Source organism: Erythrolamprus reginae, chromosome 6, assembly GCF_031021105.1.
Source record: "Erythrolamprus reginae isolate rEryReg1 chromosome 6, rEryReg1.hap1, whole genome shotgun sequence".
In the NCBI taxonomy this organism is placed as follows: Eukaryota; Metazoa; Chordata; class Lepidosauria; order Squamata; family Dipsadidae; genus Erythrolamprus; species Erythrolamprus reginae.
Window position 1 is genome coordinate 12,284,177 of NC_091955.1, and position 16,988 is coordinate 12,301,164.

The window sequence follows — 16,988 nt, forward strand, 5'->3', positions numbered from 1 at the left end:
TGACTGTGAGCACATTATTATTATTATTTTTACTAAGTCTGCACTTCTCTTTCTATTAGTTTTTTCTCATCATTCCTATCATCCTTTTCCTCCCACTTAGGACCGTGTGGCTATAACTTGTTGCTTGTATCCTAAGACTTTTATTAATATTAATTGTTTCTTCCTTGCTTATTTGACCCCTATGACAATCATTAAGTGTTGTACCACATGATTCTTGACAAATATATCTTTTCTTTTAAGTACACTGAGAGCATCTGCACCAAAGACAAATTCCTTGTATGTCCAATCACACTTGGCCTATTCTATTCTATTCTATTCTATTCCATAGGACATTTACATTTCATTTTAATATAAACATTAAAAAAGAACAATGCACAAAAAATATACATAAATATAACATACAAACAAATATTAATGTAAACACATCTAAGACACAAATAAGAAGAAAAAAAATTAGAAAAAAAGGATATTAAAATTGAAATGTTTCAGTCCATTAAGCACATTCTCTCTAAAAGAAAGGAATTTTCTTACAGCAATTATAGTCAGTATTAAAAAAAATTGTTCTGGTTATTAGTTTTAGATACATACTTGCTCTGCTTTTTATCACCTTATTTTAATCAATATTACAACATTTCAATCAATTCAAATAATCTATTTCAAGAAGTTGTTATTTTAATGATATTGTTTTCGTCACTTCTATAACTAATGGATGATTATACTGTAGTTTTATTTTTCTTTCCTTATTTCTGTTCTGTCTGGGTCCCAGACGCCAACACCAACCAAAAAGAGTAGCCAGACACACTGGTAAAAAGCAAAGGCAGTTTATATACTGGAAAGCAAACACAGGTAACAAAAACTGTTCTTACAGACAGGAACACGATGAAGCTTCACAGAGGTTTCACGAAGGCCAGGCAATAAAACAGGATTCTTGCTGGCAAAAACAACACTGGAGATAATAAAACCCATGCCTCCCCCAAGTCTTTCAGCCTTCTAGGCCACAAGCCAAGATCAGAGATGCCAAGAATCGAAGCAAGGTCACAGGACTCCCAGTTGATAACTCTCCACAAGACTGTAAGGGCGGGCCTGCCTTTTCAACCCTGCTGAGGAGAACCACACCCAAACCCAGCTGTTGCCAATTCAGGGATGGAAATACCTTTCTAATTGGCCCCTTCTTTGAGCTGCACGTCTCTGCCTCATGTCTATTATAGCCTGTGCGTCTTCATCCAATGAATCCAGGCTACTAGCTGGGGAGAGGGCCCCCCCGGGGGTCTCAGGCTGCTCTCCCTCCTTCTCTTCCTGACGTTCCTCTCCCCCGTCTGCCTGGTCCTCCCCCTCCTGGTCACTGTCCTCCTCCTCTGGGCATGGATCCGGCAGAGCTCCAGCCGGTCCCTGAGGAGCCTCAGGCTGAATCACAACAATTTCTAACCATTTATAAAATGAATTCCGAGTTTTATAATATTCTGAGTCTTCTTTGTTATTTAGCTTTAGTGTCAACATGGACATTTACGTTTCAAATTGCCAAAGACGTCTGCATTTCAAATCCTCGTGGTGTAATTTTTTTTTTCTGGATTGTTCACGGTGTGACTTAGATTTTCCACATCACAAGTGAAAACGCTGCCAGTAGCTGAGCCTCTCATTAGGTCCGTGGCTGCAGAGAACCACAAAGAATTGCGTGGCTTTGCTACCGTAGTTTCCAGATGCAATTCTTTGCAGGAAGACCAAGGCAGGTTGTAAAACGTTGTCCGATCATTAAAGAAGGCAAATAAATAACACCATTCCAATGACAGTCAAAATGCTACGCGTTCAACCACCTGGTTATTTGACCAAGTCCTTCTTGTCTGGTTCTCTCCCCAAGGAAAGCTCCTAAGCTTAGACAAAAGCAAACGTCATTAGGTAGAAAGTACAAGGACACCATAAAAGTGATGCATTTGTATCGGTCCCATGATGCTGTAATTTTCCCCTTCTCTCTCTTTTTGTTTTGAAGATGGGCTAATACTTGTTCCTCTTCATTCTTTTGGGACTTTGCTGCAGGGGGGCCTCGGAGATTACCTGAAATATTTCTGTCCTCGTTTCCCTTTAAGCACCTAGGCCAGTGATGGCAAACCATTTTTTCCTTGGGTGCTGAAAGAGAATGCGTGCCTGCTACTCACACCCATAATTCAATGCTTGGGGTGACTACTTCAGTAGTCGGTGACTACTTCAGCTTCAACCACAACAATACAAGAGCACACAACAGATTTAAACTTAATATTAACCACTCCAAACTTGATTGTAAAAAATATGACTTCAGTAACCGAGTTGTCGAAGCGTGGAACTCATTACCAGACTCCATAGTGTCATCCCCAAACCCCCAACACTTTACCCTTACATTATCTACGGTTGACCTATCCAGATTCCTAAGACGTCAGTAAGGGGCGAGTACAAGTGCACTAGAGTGCCTTCCGTCCCCTGTCCTATTGCTCTCCTATATCTCCTATACCTTTCTTCTATTCCTATATCTCTTCTTCTATTCTTTCATTGATATGTTCTATTACTTTATCTTTTCTATTCTTTCTTAGATATATTTTACTATGAGTATCTCCTCTATAACCGTCATCATGTATTTTACTATGTGTATACAGTGGTCCCTCGATCATCGCGAGGGTTCCGTTCCAGGACCCCAAGCGATGATCGATTTTTCGCGAAGTAGCGGTGCGGAAGTAAAAACACCATCTGCGCATGCGCAGATGGTGTTTTTACTTCCAACGCCCTTCGCCCGCCCACCCCGTTGCTCGCGCCTGGGGTTTCCCCGCGCGCGTGCCGCCCGCCCGCCCATGCTGTTGCTGGGGCCGCTTCCCAGCTGGGAAGCGGAGCTGTGATGTCCCCAAGCGCGCGCGCGTTGCTGGGGTCGCTTCCCAGCTGGGAAGCGGAGCTGGGGTTTCCCCAAGCGCGTGCGCACCGCCCGCCCACGCTGTTGCTGGGGCCGCTTCCCAGCTGGGAAGCGGAGCTGGGGTTTCCCCAAGCGCGCGCGCACCGCCCGCCCACGCTGTTGCTGGGGTCGCTTCCCAGCTGGGAAGCGGAGCTGGGGTTTCCCCAAGCGCGCGCGCACCGCCCGCCCACGCTGTTGCTGGGGCCGCTTCCCAGCTGGGAAGCGGAGCTGTGATGTCCCCAAGCGCGCGCGCGTTGCTGGGGCTGCTTCCCAGCTGGGAAGCGGAGCTGGGGTTTCCCGAAGCGCGCACCGCCCGCCCACCCACGCCGTTGCTGGGGCCGCTTCCCAGCTGGGAAGCGGAGCTGGGGTGTCCCCGCGCGTGCCGCCCGCCCGCCCACGCCGTTGCTCGCGCCGCCGCTGGGGTCTTACCGGGGCAAGAGGGGGAAGACCCAGGGAAGCCGGCGGGAAACTCCACCATCTATGCATGCGTGGCCATAGAAAAAAAGGCATGCATGCGCAGATGGTAGAGTTTACTTCCAGGTTGAAAACTAGCGAAATAGCCCTTTCGCGATGCTCGAGGACGCGAAACTCGAGGGTTCACTGTATAGACATATACCCACTAAACCCTCATTGTGTATTGGACTAAGTAAGTAAGTAAGTAAGTAAGTAAGTAAGTAAGTAAGTAAGTAAGTAAGTAAGTAAATAAATAAATAAATCTGTTTCCCAACTTCTGGTGGGCCCAGTAGGCTTGTGTTTCGCCTTTCCCAGGCTCCAAAGGCTTCCCTGGAGCTTGGGGAGGGTAAAAACATGTCCCCCAATACCCCTGGAGGCTCTCTGGAAGCTAAAAACGCCCTCCCAGAGTCCCCGTGAGAGCCAAAAATCAGCTGGCTGGCACAGACATGCATGTTGGAGCTGCGCTAGGGCAACGGCTTGTGTACCAGCAGATATGGCTTTGAGTGCACCTGGTTCGCCATCACTGACCTAGGCTGTTACTCATCTTGGAGACTTGAATTCATTTAAGTTAGCTGTGTTATTCTTTATTGCAGTGGTAAAATCCCCATTTTTTAAAATTACATGTTCTGTGGGTGTGGTTTGGTGGGTGTGGCAGGGGAGGGATACTGCAAAATTCCCATTTCCTTCCCACTCCTGGGGGAAGGGTATTGCAAAATCTCTATTCCCACCCCTCTCCGGGGGAAGGATACTGCAAAATCCCCATTTCCTCCCCACTCCTGGGGGAAGGGTATTGCAAAATCTCTATTCCCACCCAACTCTGGGGGAAGGATACTGCAACATTCCCATTTCCATCCCACTCCTGGGAAAGGGTATTGCAAAATCTCCATTCCTACCCCTGTCTGGGGGAAGGATACTGCAAAATAAGAACATAATAACATAAGAAGAGCCATGCTGAATTGGGCCAAAGCCCATCGAGTCCATTATTCTGTGTCACACAGTGGCCCACCAATTGTCCATGGGGATCTTGAGCAGAAAGAGAAGGCAAGACCCTCCCTTTCCCCTGACCCCCAACAAATGGTACTCAAGGGAATCCTGCCTGCCTCAGCCAGCATAGAAGCAGTATTTGGACATCCGTTTCAATAACCATCGGTATCCATGGATCTGTCTAATCCTGCCTTGAAACTATCCAGGCTGACAGCTGTCAGGACCTCTTCTGGAAGTGAATTCCATAATTCCGGTCACAATTCAAAGTGTTGGTTATGACCTTTAAAGCCCTTCATGGCATTGGACCAGAATATCTCCGAGACCGCCTCCTGCCGCACGAATCCCAGCAACCGATTAGGTCCCACAGAGTGGGCCTTCTCCGGGTCCTGTCAACTAAACAATGTCGGTTGGCGGGCCCCAGGGGAAGAGCCTTCTCTGTGGCGGCCCCGGCCCTCTGGAACCAACTCCCCCCGGAGATTAGAACCGCCCCTACTCTTCCTGCCTTCTGTAAACTCCTTAAAACCCACCTTTGCCGTCAGGCATGGGGGAACTGAAACATCTCCCCCTGGGCATGTTTAATTTATACATGGTATGTTTGTGTGTATGTCTGTTAGTATATGGGGTCTTTTTTAAATCTTTAAATATTTTAAACTTGTCACATTATTTATGATTTGTTCTACGTGTTGTGAGCTGCCCCGAGTCTTCGGAGAGGGGCGGCATACAAATCTAAGTAATAAATAAATAAATAAATAAACCAATGACCCTCTGGGTGAAGAAATATTTCCCTTTATTTGTCCTCGCTTTCTTACCTATGAACTTTAGGGAGGGCCCCCTCGTCCTACTATTGAATGATAGAGAAAATAATTTTTCTCTATCCACCTTTTCTATCCCATGCATGATTTTATACCCTTCGATCAAGACCCCATTCCCTCCCCACTCCTGGGGAAAGGATATTGCAAAATCTTCATTCCACCCCACTCTGATGCCACCCCAAACCAAAACCCCTGCCCCTACTCCAGCAAATTCTTTTTATCCCTTTTCATCATTGCTTCAGCTCTGGTAATTGGAGATTGAAGTAGAGACTATTGAGAATAGCAATATACACTGCTCAAAAATATATAAATGGAACACTTAAACAACACCATATAACTCCACGTAAATCAAACTTCTGTGAAATCAAACTGTCCACTTAGGAAGCAACACTGATTGACAATCAATTTCACATGCTGTTGTACACATTCAACTTTGTACAGAACAAAGTATTCAACGAGAATACAGTGTTCCCTCGATTTTCGCTGGTTCGAACTTCGCGAATAGCCTATACCACGGTTTTTCAAAAAATATTAATTAAAAAATACTTCACGGTTTTTTTTTTCTATACCACGGTTTCCCCTGCCCGATGACATCATACATCATCGCCAGACTAATAATTTTTGCGAATAAATAACAAAAAAAATAATTATTGTTAATAAATAATTATGTTTATAATTATCTGGATCACTAAGTGTCTTATTCAATGGTGAGTTCCAGTAATAATGGTGAGTAAATGGTTGTTAAGGGAATGGGAAATGGTAATTTAGGGGTTTAAAGTGTTAAGGGAAGGCTTGTGATACTGTTCATAGCCAAAAATGGTGTATTTACTTCCGCATCTCTACTTCACGGAAATTCGACTTTCGCGGGCAGTCTCGGAACGCATCCCCCGCGGAAATCGAGGGAACATTGTATTTCATTCATTCAGATCTAGGATGTGTTTTTTGAATGTTCCCTTTATTTATTTGAGCAATATACAGGCAGATGAAGTTCAATGCCAAATGTATCCCTGCCAATTTTCAGTGATGTACAGATTCTGAAAAAAAACCCCAAAAACATTTACTTGGGAATTCTTAATTAAATAAACCATCATGTAGTCAGATGTGTCAAAAGTATCACGACAAACTAGATGGCAGCCCTTTTCGCACAAAGCTTCCATTATACCATCTTGTTGTTATTTTAATCAACCCTTGTAGAAGAGGTTTTTAAAGCTGTGTCAAGGGATTTGAGTGTTCTGTTAAATGAGATCTTTGCATGGCTAACTTCCTTTAATCAATGCCTGTGACACATTCTTTTCCAACAGTGATTGAAACTTTCTCATAAGCAAATAGACAAGAGAAAAATCGACATTGCCCCGGTAATCCCTCCAAAATCGATTCCATGCATCTGACGCAAGGGAGGCATCAATATTCTGGGTCAGTGACCACAGCCACTGCCCAAGTTCTGTGGTCATTGAGCTAGAATTCCACTCATGTAACGTGTGAAGTTGTGGATCCCAACCTGAGATCAAATACACTTGAGGTTGAACCCGAGATCTTCCGCATGAAAAGAATGCGGTCCACATATTATGAAGCTTTCGCGATCTCTTATTTTATTTTTATTTATTATTTATTGGATTTGTATGCCGCCCCTCTCCGTAGACTCGGGGCGGCTAACAACAATAATAAAAACGGCATGGAAATCCAATACTAAAACAACTAAGAAACCCTTATTTTAAAACCAATCATACCTACAAACAAACATACCATGCATAAATTGTAAAGGCCTAGGGGGAAAGAGTATCTCAGTTCCCCCATGCCTGACAGCAGAGGTGGGTTTTAAGGAGCTTACGAAAGGCGAGGAGGGTGGGGGCAATTCTCCACGATTGACCTCTCCAGGTTCCTAAGAGGCCAGTAAGGGGCGTACATAAGTGCACTTATGTGCCTAACGTCCCCTGTCCCCTTTCCTTTTCTCATATATCCTATATATTCTCTCCCTCTCATCCACTCCTCTTCTTTTTTACTTACTGTCCCTATATATACTACTTAATGTTTATATCATTCCATATGCATTGTATATTGGACAAGGAATAAATAAATAAATAAATAAATAATCTCCGGGGGGAGTTGGTTCCAGAGGGCCAGGGCCACCACAGAGAAGGCTCTTCCCCTGAGCCCCGCCAAACGACATTGTTTAGTTGACTGGACCCGGAGAAGGCCCACTCTGTGGGACCTAACTGGTCGCTGGGATTCGTGCAGCAGAAGGCGGTCCCTGAGATAATCTGGTCCACAAGAGTAGCCGGTTTTGGCTGGTTTGATTGGATACCTTTTATATTTGTGATAGCCACATAAGAACCTAAGAAGAGCCATGCTGAATCAGGCCAAAGCCCATCGAGTCCAGCATTCTGTGTCACACAGTGGCCCACCAATTGTCCATGGGGATCTTGAGCAGAAAGAGAAGGCAAAACCCTTCCTTTCCCCTGACCCCCAACAAGTGGGTCCTGGAGATATTCTGGTCCGATGCCATGAATATTGCCAGAGAAGAAACTACGCAAGGTTAGATTAACAACTGTTAGTGTTCTTTGACTTTTTAAGGTGGCCAACCCCTTCTGTAGACCATAATCTGAACCAGGGACACTGACTAAGTAGTTTGTACCTGTTTGTTCCAAAGAGAGTGGGTGGAGGAATTTGCCTCTGAAGCCTCTTGCTTGCATTCTGAAACTCTTGGACATGCTTCAGATACTTGCTGTCCACAGCAAGTCCTGTCCTTATTGATAGCTGCCTTCTCTCCAGCAGCTCTTTCAAGGCCGTGTCTTGCCTGAATCGCAGCATTCCATCGTGGTTTTGTACGTGAGCCATCTTGAAGTGTTTCTCCCTTGGCATTCCTTGTTCGGAGAGTTAATCAGCAAATATTATGTTTGCATTACATTCGTCGCTAAGAAAGGAAGTGCAGCTAGCTTTCATAGCTAGAGGTATAACAAGCGGGAAGAGGGAGATTGTGATCCCGCTATATAGAGTGCTGGTGAGACCACATTTGGAATACAGTGTTCCCTCGATTTTCGCCGGTTCAAACTTCGCGGAACGTCTATACCACGGTTTTTCAAAAATATTAATTAAAAAATATTTCACAGTTTTTTCCCCTATACCACGGTTTTCCCCACTCGATGATGTCATATGTCATTGCCAAACTTTCGTCTGCTTTTAAAAAACATTTTTTTAAAATAAACTTTAATAAATAAACATGGTGAGTAATAATCTAAATGGTTGCTAAGGGAATAGGAAATTGTAATTTAGGGGTTTAAAGTGTTAAGGGAAGACTTGGGATACTGTTCATAGCCAAAAATAGTGTATTTACTTCCGCATCTCTACTTCGTGGAAATTCGACTTTCGCGGGCGGTCTCGGAACGCATCCCCCGCGAAAATCCAGGGAACACTGTACTGTGTTCAGTTCTGGAGACCTCACCTACAAAAAGATATGGATAAAGTTGAACGGGTCCAAAGACGGGCTACAAGAATGGTGGAAGGTCTGAAGCATAAAACGTATCAGGAAAGACTTCATGAACTCAATCTGTATAGTCTGGAGGACAGAAGGAAAAGGGGGGACATGATCGAAACATTTAAATATGTTAAAGGGTTAAATAAGGTCCAGGAGGGAAGTGTTTTTAATAGGAAAGTGAACACAAGAACAAGGGGACACAATCTGAAGTTAGTTGGGGGAAAGATCAAAAGCAACATGAGAAAATATTACTTTACTGAAAGAGTAGTAGATCCTTGGAACAAACTTCCAGCAGACGTGGTAGATAAATCCACAGTAACTGAATTTATTTATTTATTCATTCATTCATTCATTCATTCATTCATTCATTCATTCATTTATTTATTTATTTATTAGATTTGTATGCCGCCCCTTTCCCTAGACTCGGGGCGGCTCACAACACAATATAATTTAAACATAATTTAAACATGCCTGGGATAAACATATATCCATCCTAAAATATTATACAGAAAATAGCATAAGGGCAGACTAGATGGACCATGAGGTCTATTTCTGCCGTCAGACTTCTATATTTCTATACAGAGCAGTGGCGTCCGACCCGCTTGCTGTAAAGCAGCCACAAACATTTATTCTCTGCTAATCGCTGAAATTAGGTAGGAAGACGAGAACTGGATGTGCTTTAGAGGTTGGGAGACTGGGTGGGAGGGAGGCGTAAGAGCTGAAGACAGAGAAATCTCAGGGTTCAGAATCTCCCAACCTGAAACAAGTTCTCTCAAGTTCTTGCAGACTTTCCTATCTGCTGGACGATAATAAAACTCCCAGCTTAGTGGCAATCCTTTTGAACAGTGATGGTGAATCTATGGCATGGGTGCCACAGGTGGCATGCAGAGCCATATCTGCTAGCAGATGAGCTGTTGGCCTAGCTCATCTCCAACATACACCTGTGTGCCGGCTAGCTTGTTTTTGGCTCGCACAGAGGCTCTGGGAGGGCGTTTTTGGCTTCCAGAGAGCCTACGGGAGGATAAGGAGGCATTTACTCGCCCTCAGCTCAAGGAAAGCCTTTGTAGCCTTGGGAGGGCAAAACACAAGCCTACTGGGTCCACCATAACTGGGCCCACCGACATAGACTTCACTGGATAATCAGAACTGCAGAAAAAACAATTTATATATTAAATTTACTTATTTATTAAATTTGTATGCCGCCCCTCTTTGCAGATTCGGGGCGGCTCACAGCAGTGATAGAAACAATGTACAATACAAATCTAATAATACGAAGTTAAAAACCCATAATTTAAAAAACATGCACACAACACACCATACATAAATTATATAGGCCTGGGGAAGATATTTCAATTTCCCCATGCCTGACGGCAGAGGTGGGTTTTGAGAAGTTTCTGGGGGGAGTTGGTTCCAGAGGGCCGGGGCCGCCACAGAGAAGGCTCTTCCCCTGGGTCCCACCAAATGACATTGTTTAGTCGACGGGACTTGGAGAAGGCCAACTCTGTGGGACCTAACCGGTCGCTGGGATTCGTGCGGCAGCCAACCTATCTTCCATTGAGGACCTGTATACTGCACGAGTCAAAAAGAGGGCAGGGGAAATATTTACTGACCTCTCGCATCCCGGACACAAACTATTTCAGCTCCTACCCTCAAAACGTCGCTACAGAGCACTGCACACCAAGACAACTAGACACAAGAACAGTTTTTCCCCGAACGCCATCACTCTGCTAAACAAATAATTCCCTCAACACTGTCACACTTTTTACTAAATCTGCACTTCTATTTCTACTAGTTTTTCTCATCATTCCTATCATCCTTTTCCTCCCACTTAGGACTGTATGACTGTAACTTGTGGCTTGTATCCTAAGAGTTTTATTAATGTTGATTGTTTCTTCATTGCTTATTTGACCCCTATGACAATCATTAAGTGTTGTACCATATGATTCTTGACAAATGTATATAGTTCTTTTATGTATGCTGAGAGCATATGCACCAATTCCTTGTGTGTCCAATCACACTTGGCCAATAAAATTCTATTCTATTCTATTCTATTCTATTCTAAGTTGGGGAAAAGGCCATTTTTGGCCTCCAAGGGGCGGGGAAAACTGTTTTTGCCCTCCCCAGGCATTGAATTATGGGCGTGGGCAATCGTGCAGGCGCAATAATATATGTGCACACTCTTTCCACACCCCAGGAATAAAAGGTTCGCCATCACTACTTTTTGAGTACAGTGTTCCCTCGATTTTTGCGGCTTCGAACTTCGCGAAATGTCTATACCACGGTTTTTCAAAAATATTAATTAAAAAAATACTCCGTGGGTTTTTCCCCCTATACCACGGTTATTCCCGCTCGATGACGTCATATGTCATCGCCAAACTTTCGTCTGCCTTTAATAAATATTTTTTTTAATAAACTTTAATAAATAAACATGGTGAATAATAATCTAAATGGTTGCTAAGGGAATGGAAAATTGCAATTTAGGGGTTTAAGGAGTTAAGGGAAGGCTTGGGATACTGTTCATAGCCAAAAATAGTGTATTTACTTCCGCATCTCTACTTCGCGGAAATTCGACTTTCGCGGGTGGTCTCGGAACGCATCCCCCGCGAAAATCGAGGGAACACTGTATGACACTTTTTCAAGAAAGCTTGGCATTATTTCTCTGCTTCTAAGTCTGCTGTCACTTCTGTGGGAATTCGTCTCAGATACTTCTAAGTCCTGGAGCAGGGGGTGTTGGGCTTCAAAAATCCCAGCAATGGGTTCTCTACCAGGTTGCTGGATGGGCGTGGCCATGGTAGGCGTGGCCTATTGGCCTCCTGCACCACGCCCAGGGGTGGGGAAATTTTTGCCCTCCCCAGGCTCCGGAAGCTTTCCTCAAGCATCTGGGAGGGCAAAAACCACCTTCCCGGGCTCTCAGTAACGTTTTAAGGTTTTGTACTGAACCCACAAGGTTCAGTAAGATAACAGATTAGGCAAGTAGCTCAATTTTCTTTAATTGCTATAAAAGTTGAGTTGTAGAAAATGATTAAAATGATTGAAGTGTTTATGGGTAAAAACATACTGTTTAATTAATTCATATTTTAATAGTAATTAAGGATCATACTAAGGTATTAGAGAAGGAAGGACAATAAAAAAACTATTAAGTATTTAATAAATAGTGCATTAACTTACTATCCCCACTGTGTCTCCCCCCATGGGGCCAGCAGCCCATTATTGTCAAAGACCCTCTAAAAGAATGAAAATGACTGGCTGGCTACAAGGAATATACTGTGGTACCTCTACTTACTAACTTAATTCGTTCCGTGACCAGGTTCTTAAGTAGAGAAGTTTGTAAGAAGAAGCAATTATTCCCATAGGAATCCATGTAAAAGCAAATAATGCGTGCGATTGGGGAAACCACAGGGAGGGTGGAGGCCCTGTTTCTTCCCAGGAGATTCCTAGAGAGGCCCCATGGAGTCTTCTCACCTTTTCCGGCCCTGTTTCCTTCCTGGAGATTCCTAGAAAGGCCCCACAGAGACTTCTCCCTGCCTTTTGCAGCCCTGTTTCCTCCCAGGAGATTCCTAGAGAGGCCCCAAGGAGGCTTCTCCCCTTCTTTTCCAGCCCTGTTTCCTCCCAGGAGATTCCTAGAAAGGCCCCACGGACGCTTCTCCCTGTCTTTTCTGGCCCTGTTTCCTTCCTGGAGATTCCTAGAAAGGCCCCACAGAGGCTTCTCCCCTCCTTTTCCAGCCCTGTTTCCTCCCAGGAGATTCCTAGAGAGGCCCCAAGGAGGCTTCTCCCCTCCTTTTCCAACCCTGTTTCCTCCCAGGAGATTCCTAGAAAGGCCCCATGGATGCTTCTCCCTGTCTTTTCTGGCCCTGTTTCCTTCCAGGAGATTCCTAGAGAGGCCCCAAGGAGGCTTCTCCCCTCTTTTTCCGGCCCTGTTTCCTCCCAGGAGATTCCTACAGAGGCCCCACAGACGCTTCTCCCTGTCTTTTCCGGCCCTGTTTCCTCCCAAGAGATTCCTAGAGAGGCCCCACGGAGGCTTCTCCCTGCCTTTTCCGGTTACAGTTTCGGAGGCTCGGGTTTGTAAGTGGAAGATGGTTCTTGAGAAGAGGCAAAAAAAAAAAAATCTTGAATGCCCGTTTCCTATCTAGAAAAGTTCGTAAGTAGAGGCATTCTTAGGTAGAGGTACCACTGTAAATCCTTCCATTCCCCATCCATCCAGTCAGAGCTGAAGAAGCTTTTTGGATGAGAAGCAAAACATCTTCGAAGAAAAAGCCAGAAATTCCGGCTGCTTCTCGAGAAATAAAGCCCCTTTGGGACCCCCCCCAATCTTCTGGATCCTGTACACCCGCCGTATCCATTGTGCCCCCTTTCTTCCCCTTCCCTCGGTTTTCCCAAGCATTGCGTTTTGCTGACTCAAGCCCTTGCTAGCATGACACCAAGGTCTGCTTCCCAAACTATAGCCCTGCTTGATCAGCAGAAGAGTCCTGCTAAGCCAAGCGTCTCGTTTCCAAGAATTCGCTTTCCCCCTTTGCCAGGAGCATTGTGGGATCTTCCAGACCCACAGCCTTATAAATTGAAGGTAAATGAACTGAGGAAAGATCCCGTTGGGGAGCCAAGAATCGGAACGCCGTTTTGGATGCGTTCGGGCCTGGGACAATGTACCACAGTATGCGAAGGGTTTGAATGAAAATTATAAATGTGTCTGTTGCAATTACCGAAAACGCTTCTCCGACTGACCATTGGAGATGCATTTCTGGACGGCTTGCAAACCATTTTCCAGGTCCGACTCTGAAATTTATGCTTACAAGCTCCTATTAATCATTCACCACTTCGCGTTTATAATAATGAGCATGAATGTTGGTCAAATAAAGCCATTCCCTGCTTTGTGTGTGTGTGTGTGTGTGTGCGCGCTGTGGTTTAAAATTAGAAGGGACGAACTTGCAGAGTCGTCCTGCATTCTGTAGCCAGGCTGAGCCAAACCCCTCTGTGTTCAATGCAAACTTCGGTGTTTCCAAAAATTCCAAATCAAAGTTTAATATCTGCTTCTCGTAACTCCTCGCTTCCTTGTTTTATGGCCAAATGAGACCGACAGTGCCAACATTTTGTGAGACAAGCATCACATGTGCTAAGTCGGGTCCGAGGCAACCAGGCATTACCCGAAAGTCATACAAGGTTTCCAGCTCAACTGTCGGAACAAAGAGGTTGAGATAAGTGAGCATAATTACAGGAGCCATTTTACAGCCCTACAGTAGATGATCGCCTGTAGACAATCTCCAGCCAGCTGGGCATAGCAAGGAAATACAGTGGTACCTCTACCTAAGAATGCCTCTACTTACGAACTTTTCTGGATAAGAACCAGGTGTTCAAGATTTTTTTTGCTTGTTCTCAAGAACCAGTTTCCACTTACAAACCCAAGCCTTCGAAACTGTAACCGGAAAAGGCCTGGAGAAGCCTCCGTGGGGCCTCTCTAGGAATCTCCTGGGAGGAAACAGGGCTGGAAATGGAGGGGAGAAGCCTCCGTGGGCTTCTCTAGGAATCTCCTGGGAGGAAACAGGGCTGGAAAAGGTGGGGAGAAGCCTCTGTGGGGCCTCTCTTGGAATCTCCTGGGAGGAAACAGGGTCGGAAAGGGCAGAGGGAAGCCTCCGTGGGGCCTCTCAAGGAATTTCCTGGGAGGAAACAGGGCTGGAAAAAGTGGAGAGAAGCCTCCGTGGGGTCTCTCTTGGAATCTCCTGGCAGGAAACAGGGTTGGAAAGGGCAGAGGGAAGCCTCCGTGGGGATTCTCTAGGAATCTTCTGGGAGGAAACAAGTCAGAAAAGTCGGGGAGAAGCCTCCATGGGGCCTCTCTTGGAATCTTCTGGGAGGAAACAGGGCCGGAAAGGGTAGGGAAAAGCCTCTATTGGGCCTCTCTGGAAATCTCCTGGGAGAAAACAGGGCTGGAAAAGGCAGAGAGAAGCCTCTGTGGGGCCTCTGAAGGAATCTCCTGGAAGAAAACAAGTCTGGAAAAGGTGGGGAGAAGCCTCCATGGGGACTCTCTTGGAATATCCTGGGAGGAAACAGGGTTGGAAAGGGCAGAGGGAAGCCTCTGTGGGGACTCTCTAGGAATCTTCTGGGAGGAAACAAGTTAGAAAAGTCGGGGAGAAGCCTCCATGGAGCCTCTCTTGGAATCTCCTGGGAGGAAACAGGGTTGGAAAGGGCAGAGGGAAGCCTCCGTGGGGACTCTCTAGGAATCTTCTGGGAGGAAACAAGTCAGAAAAGTCGGGGAGAAGCCTCCATGTGGCCTCTCTTGGAATCTTCTGGGAGGAAACAGGGCCGGAATGGGTAGGGAGAAGCCTCTGTTGGGCCTCTCTGGAAATCTCCTGGGAGAAAACAGGGCTGGAAAAGGCAGGAAGAAGCCTCCGTGGGGCCTCTCTAGGAATCTTCTGGGAGAAAACAGGTCTGGAAAAGGCGGGGACAAGCCTCCGTGGGGCCTCTCTTGGAATCTCCTGGGAGGAAACAGGGTTGAAAAGGTGGGAATAAGCCTCCATGGGGCCTCTCTAGGAATCTTCTGGGAGGAAACAGGTCAGAAAATTGGGGAGAAGCCTCCATGGGGCCTCTCTTGGAATCTCCTGGGAGGAAACAGGGCCGGAAAGGGTAGGGAGAAGCCTCTGTTGGGCCTCTCTGGAAATCTCCTGGGAGAAAACAGGGCTGGAAAAGGCAGGGAGAAGCCTCCGTGGGGCCTCTCTAGGAATCTCTCTGGGAGGAAACAGGGTCTCCATCCTCCCTGTGGTTTCCCCAATTGCACGCATGATTTGCTTTTAGATTGATTCCTATGGGGAAAATTGCTTCTTCTTACAAACTTTTCTACTTAAGTACCTGATCCGGGAATGAATTAAGTTCATAAGTAGAAGTGCCACTGTAGAATGAATGGCTTCCTGTCATTCTCACGCTGCTTTTCTGCTTTCCTGCAGAGCCTTGTCATCGGTGGTGGCTTTGGGAGCAAACATCATCTGCAACAAGATTCCAGGCTTGGCCCCACGGCAGCGAGCGATTTGCCAGAGCCGCCCTGATGCCATCATAGTTATCGGAGAAGGGGCCCAGATGGGAATCAATGAATGTCAGTACCAGTTCCGATATGGCAGGTGGAACTGCTCTGCACTGGGAGAGAAGACGGTCTTCGGTCAAGAGCTTCGAGTAGGTAAGGTTCTCTGTAAAGTAATGGTCCATATTTGGCAATTTTGTCTTCTGCCATTCTTTCAACACAACAGTATTTTTTTTCCTCTCTGCCTTCCTTCCTTCCTTCCTTCCTTCCTTCCTTCCTTCCTTCCTTCCTTCCTTCCGTCAAGGTTCCAAATGGCATCCAAGAATTAAATCAGAGGGCATGGCCTTCCTCAGAATATACAGTGGTACCTCCACTTACAAACTTAATTTGTTCCGTGTCTAGGTTCTTAAGTAGAAAAGTTTGTAAGAAGAAGCAATTTTTCCCATAGGAATCCATGTGAAAGCCAATAATGTGTGTGATTGGGGAAACCACAAGGAGGGTTCCTAGGAGATTCCTAGAGAGGCCCCATGGAGGCTTCTCCCCACCTTTTCCGCCCCTGTTTCCTCCCTGGAGATTCCTAGAGAGAACATAAGAAGAGCCATGCTGAAACAGGCTGGTTTGACCTTTTTCAGGTAGGTCGTAAGTTTGAATGATGACTGACTGGTCATAAATTGAGAACTATCTCTACAGTGGTTTTAATATCCTTCCTCCATGGCTCCATTTGTTAAAAAGGAGGAAGAGAGAGAACGAGATCTTAAACCAAGTTTGACAGTTTTGATAAATGAGAAATAATTTTGCCTTTGAAACTTTTATTCATGCTGAGGTTCTGTCCGTTCCTTTGTCTCACATTACATACTGCTGGCATTGATATTTAACTGGATAAATACTATTAATGACAAGTTGATGTTATGCTTATTTATTGCAAAATATATTTGTTTTCTATTATGGGAAAGCTACCTTGCTGATATATTTCAATCCGATATTTCAATCCAAAAAAGGGCAACAAGAATGATCAAGGAAATGGAGCGCCTTCCTTATGAAACCAGGTTGCAAGGCCTTGGTCTCTTCAGCCTTGAAAGACGGCGTTTAAGGGGTGACTTGATCGAAGTGTATAAAATCATGCATGGGATAGAAAAGGTGGATAGAGAAAAAATATTTTCTCTACCACACAGTACTAGGACGAGGGGGCCCTCCCTAAAGCTCACAGGTAAGAAAGCGAGGACAAATAAAGGGAAATATTTCTTCACCCAGAGGGTCATTGGTTTATGGAATTCACTTCCAGAAGAGGTCATGACAGCTGTCAGCCTGGATAGCTTCAAGGCAGGATTAGACAGATTCATGGATGCCAAGCATATCAGT

At 45.3% G+C, this 16,988-nt stretch overlaps 1 protein-coding gene across 2 annotated transcripts in view; it reads left to right on the forward strand.

Moving 5' to 3' along the window:
- The window catches only part of WNT7B (Wnt family member 7B), a 170,582-nt gene that overhangs the window by 106,059 nt on the left and 47,535 nt on the right, over positions 1 to 16,988 (forward strand). For both annotated transcript variants that reach the window (XM_070755259.1, XM_070755258.1), the window contains one exon: positions 15,559 to 15,785. In XM_070755259.1, the coding sequence (XP_070611360.1) occupies positions 15,559 to 15,785 (227 nt within the window). The remainder of the gene's footprint in view (positions 1 to 15,558; positions 15,786 to 16,988) is intronic.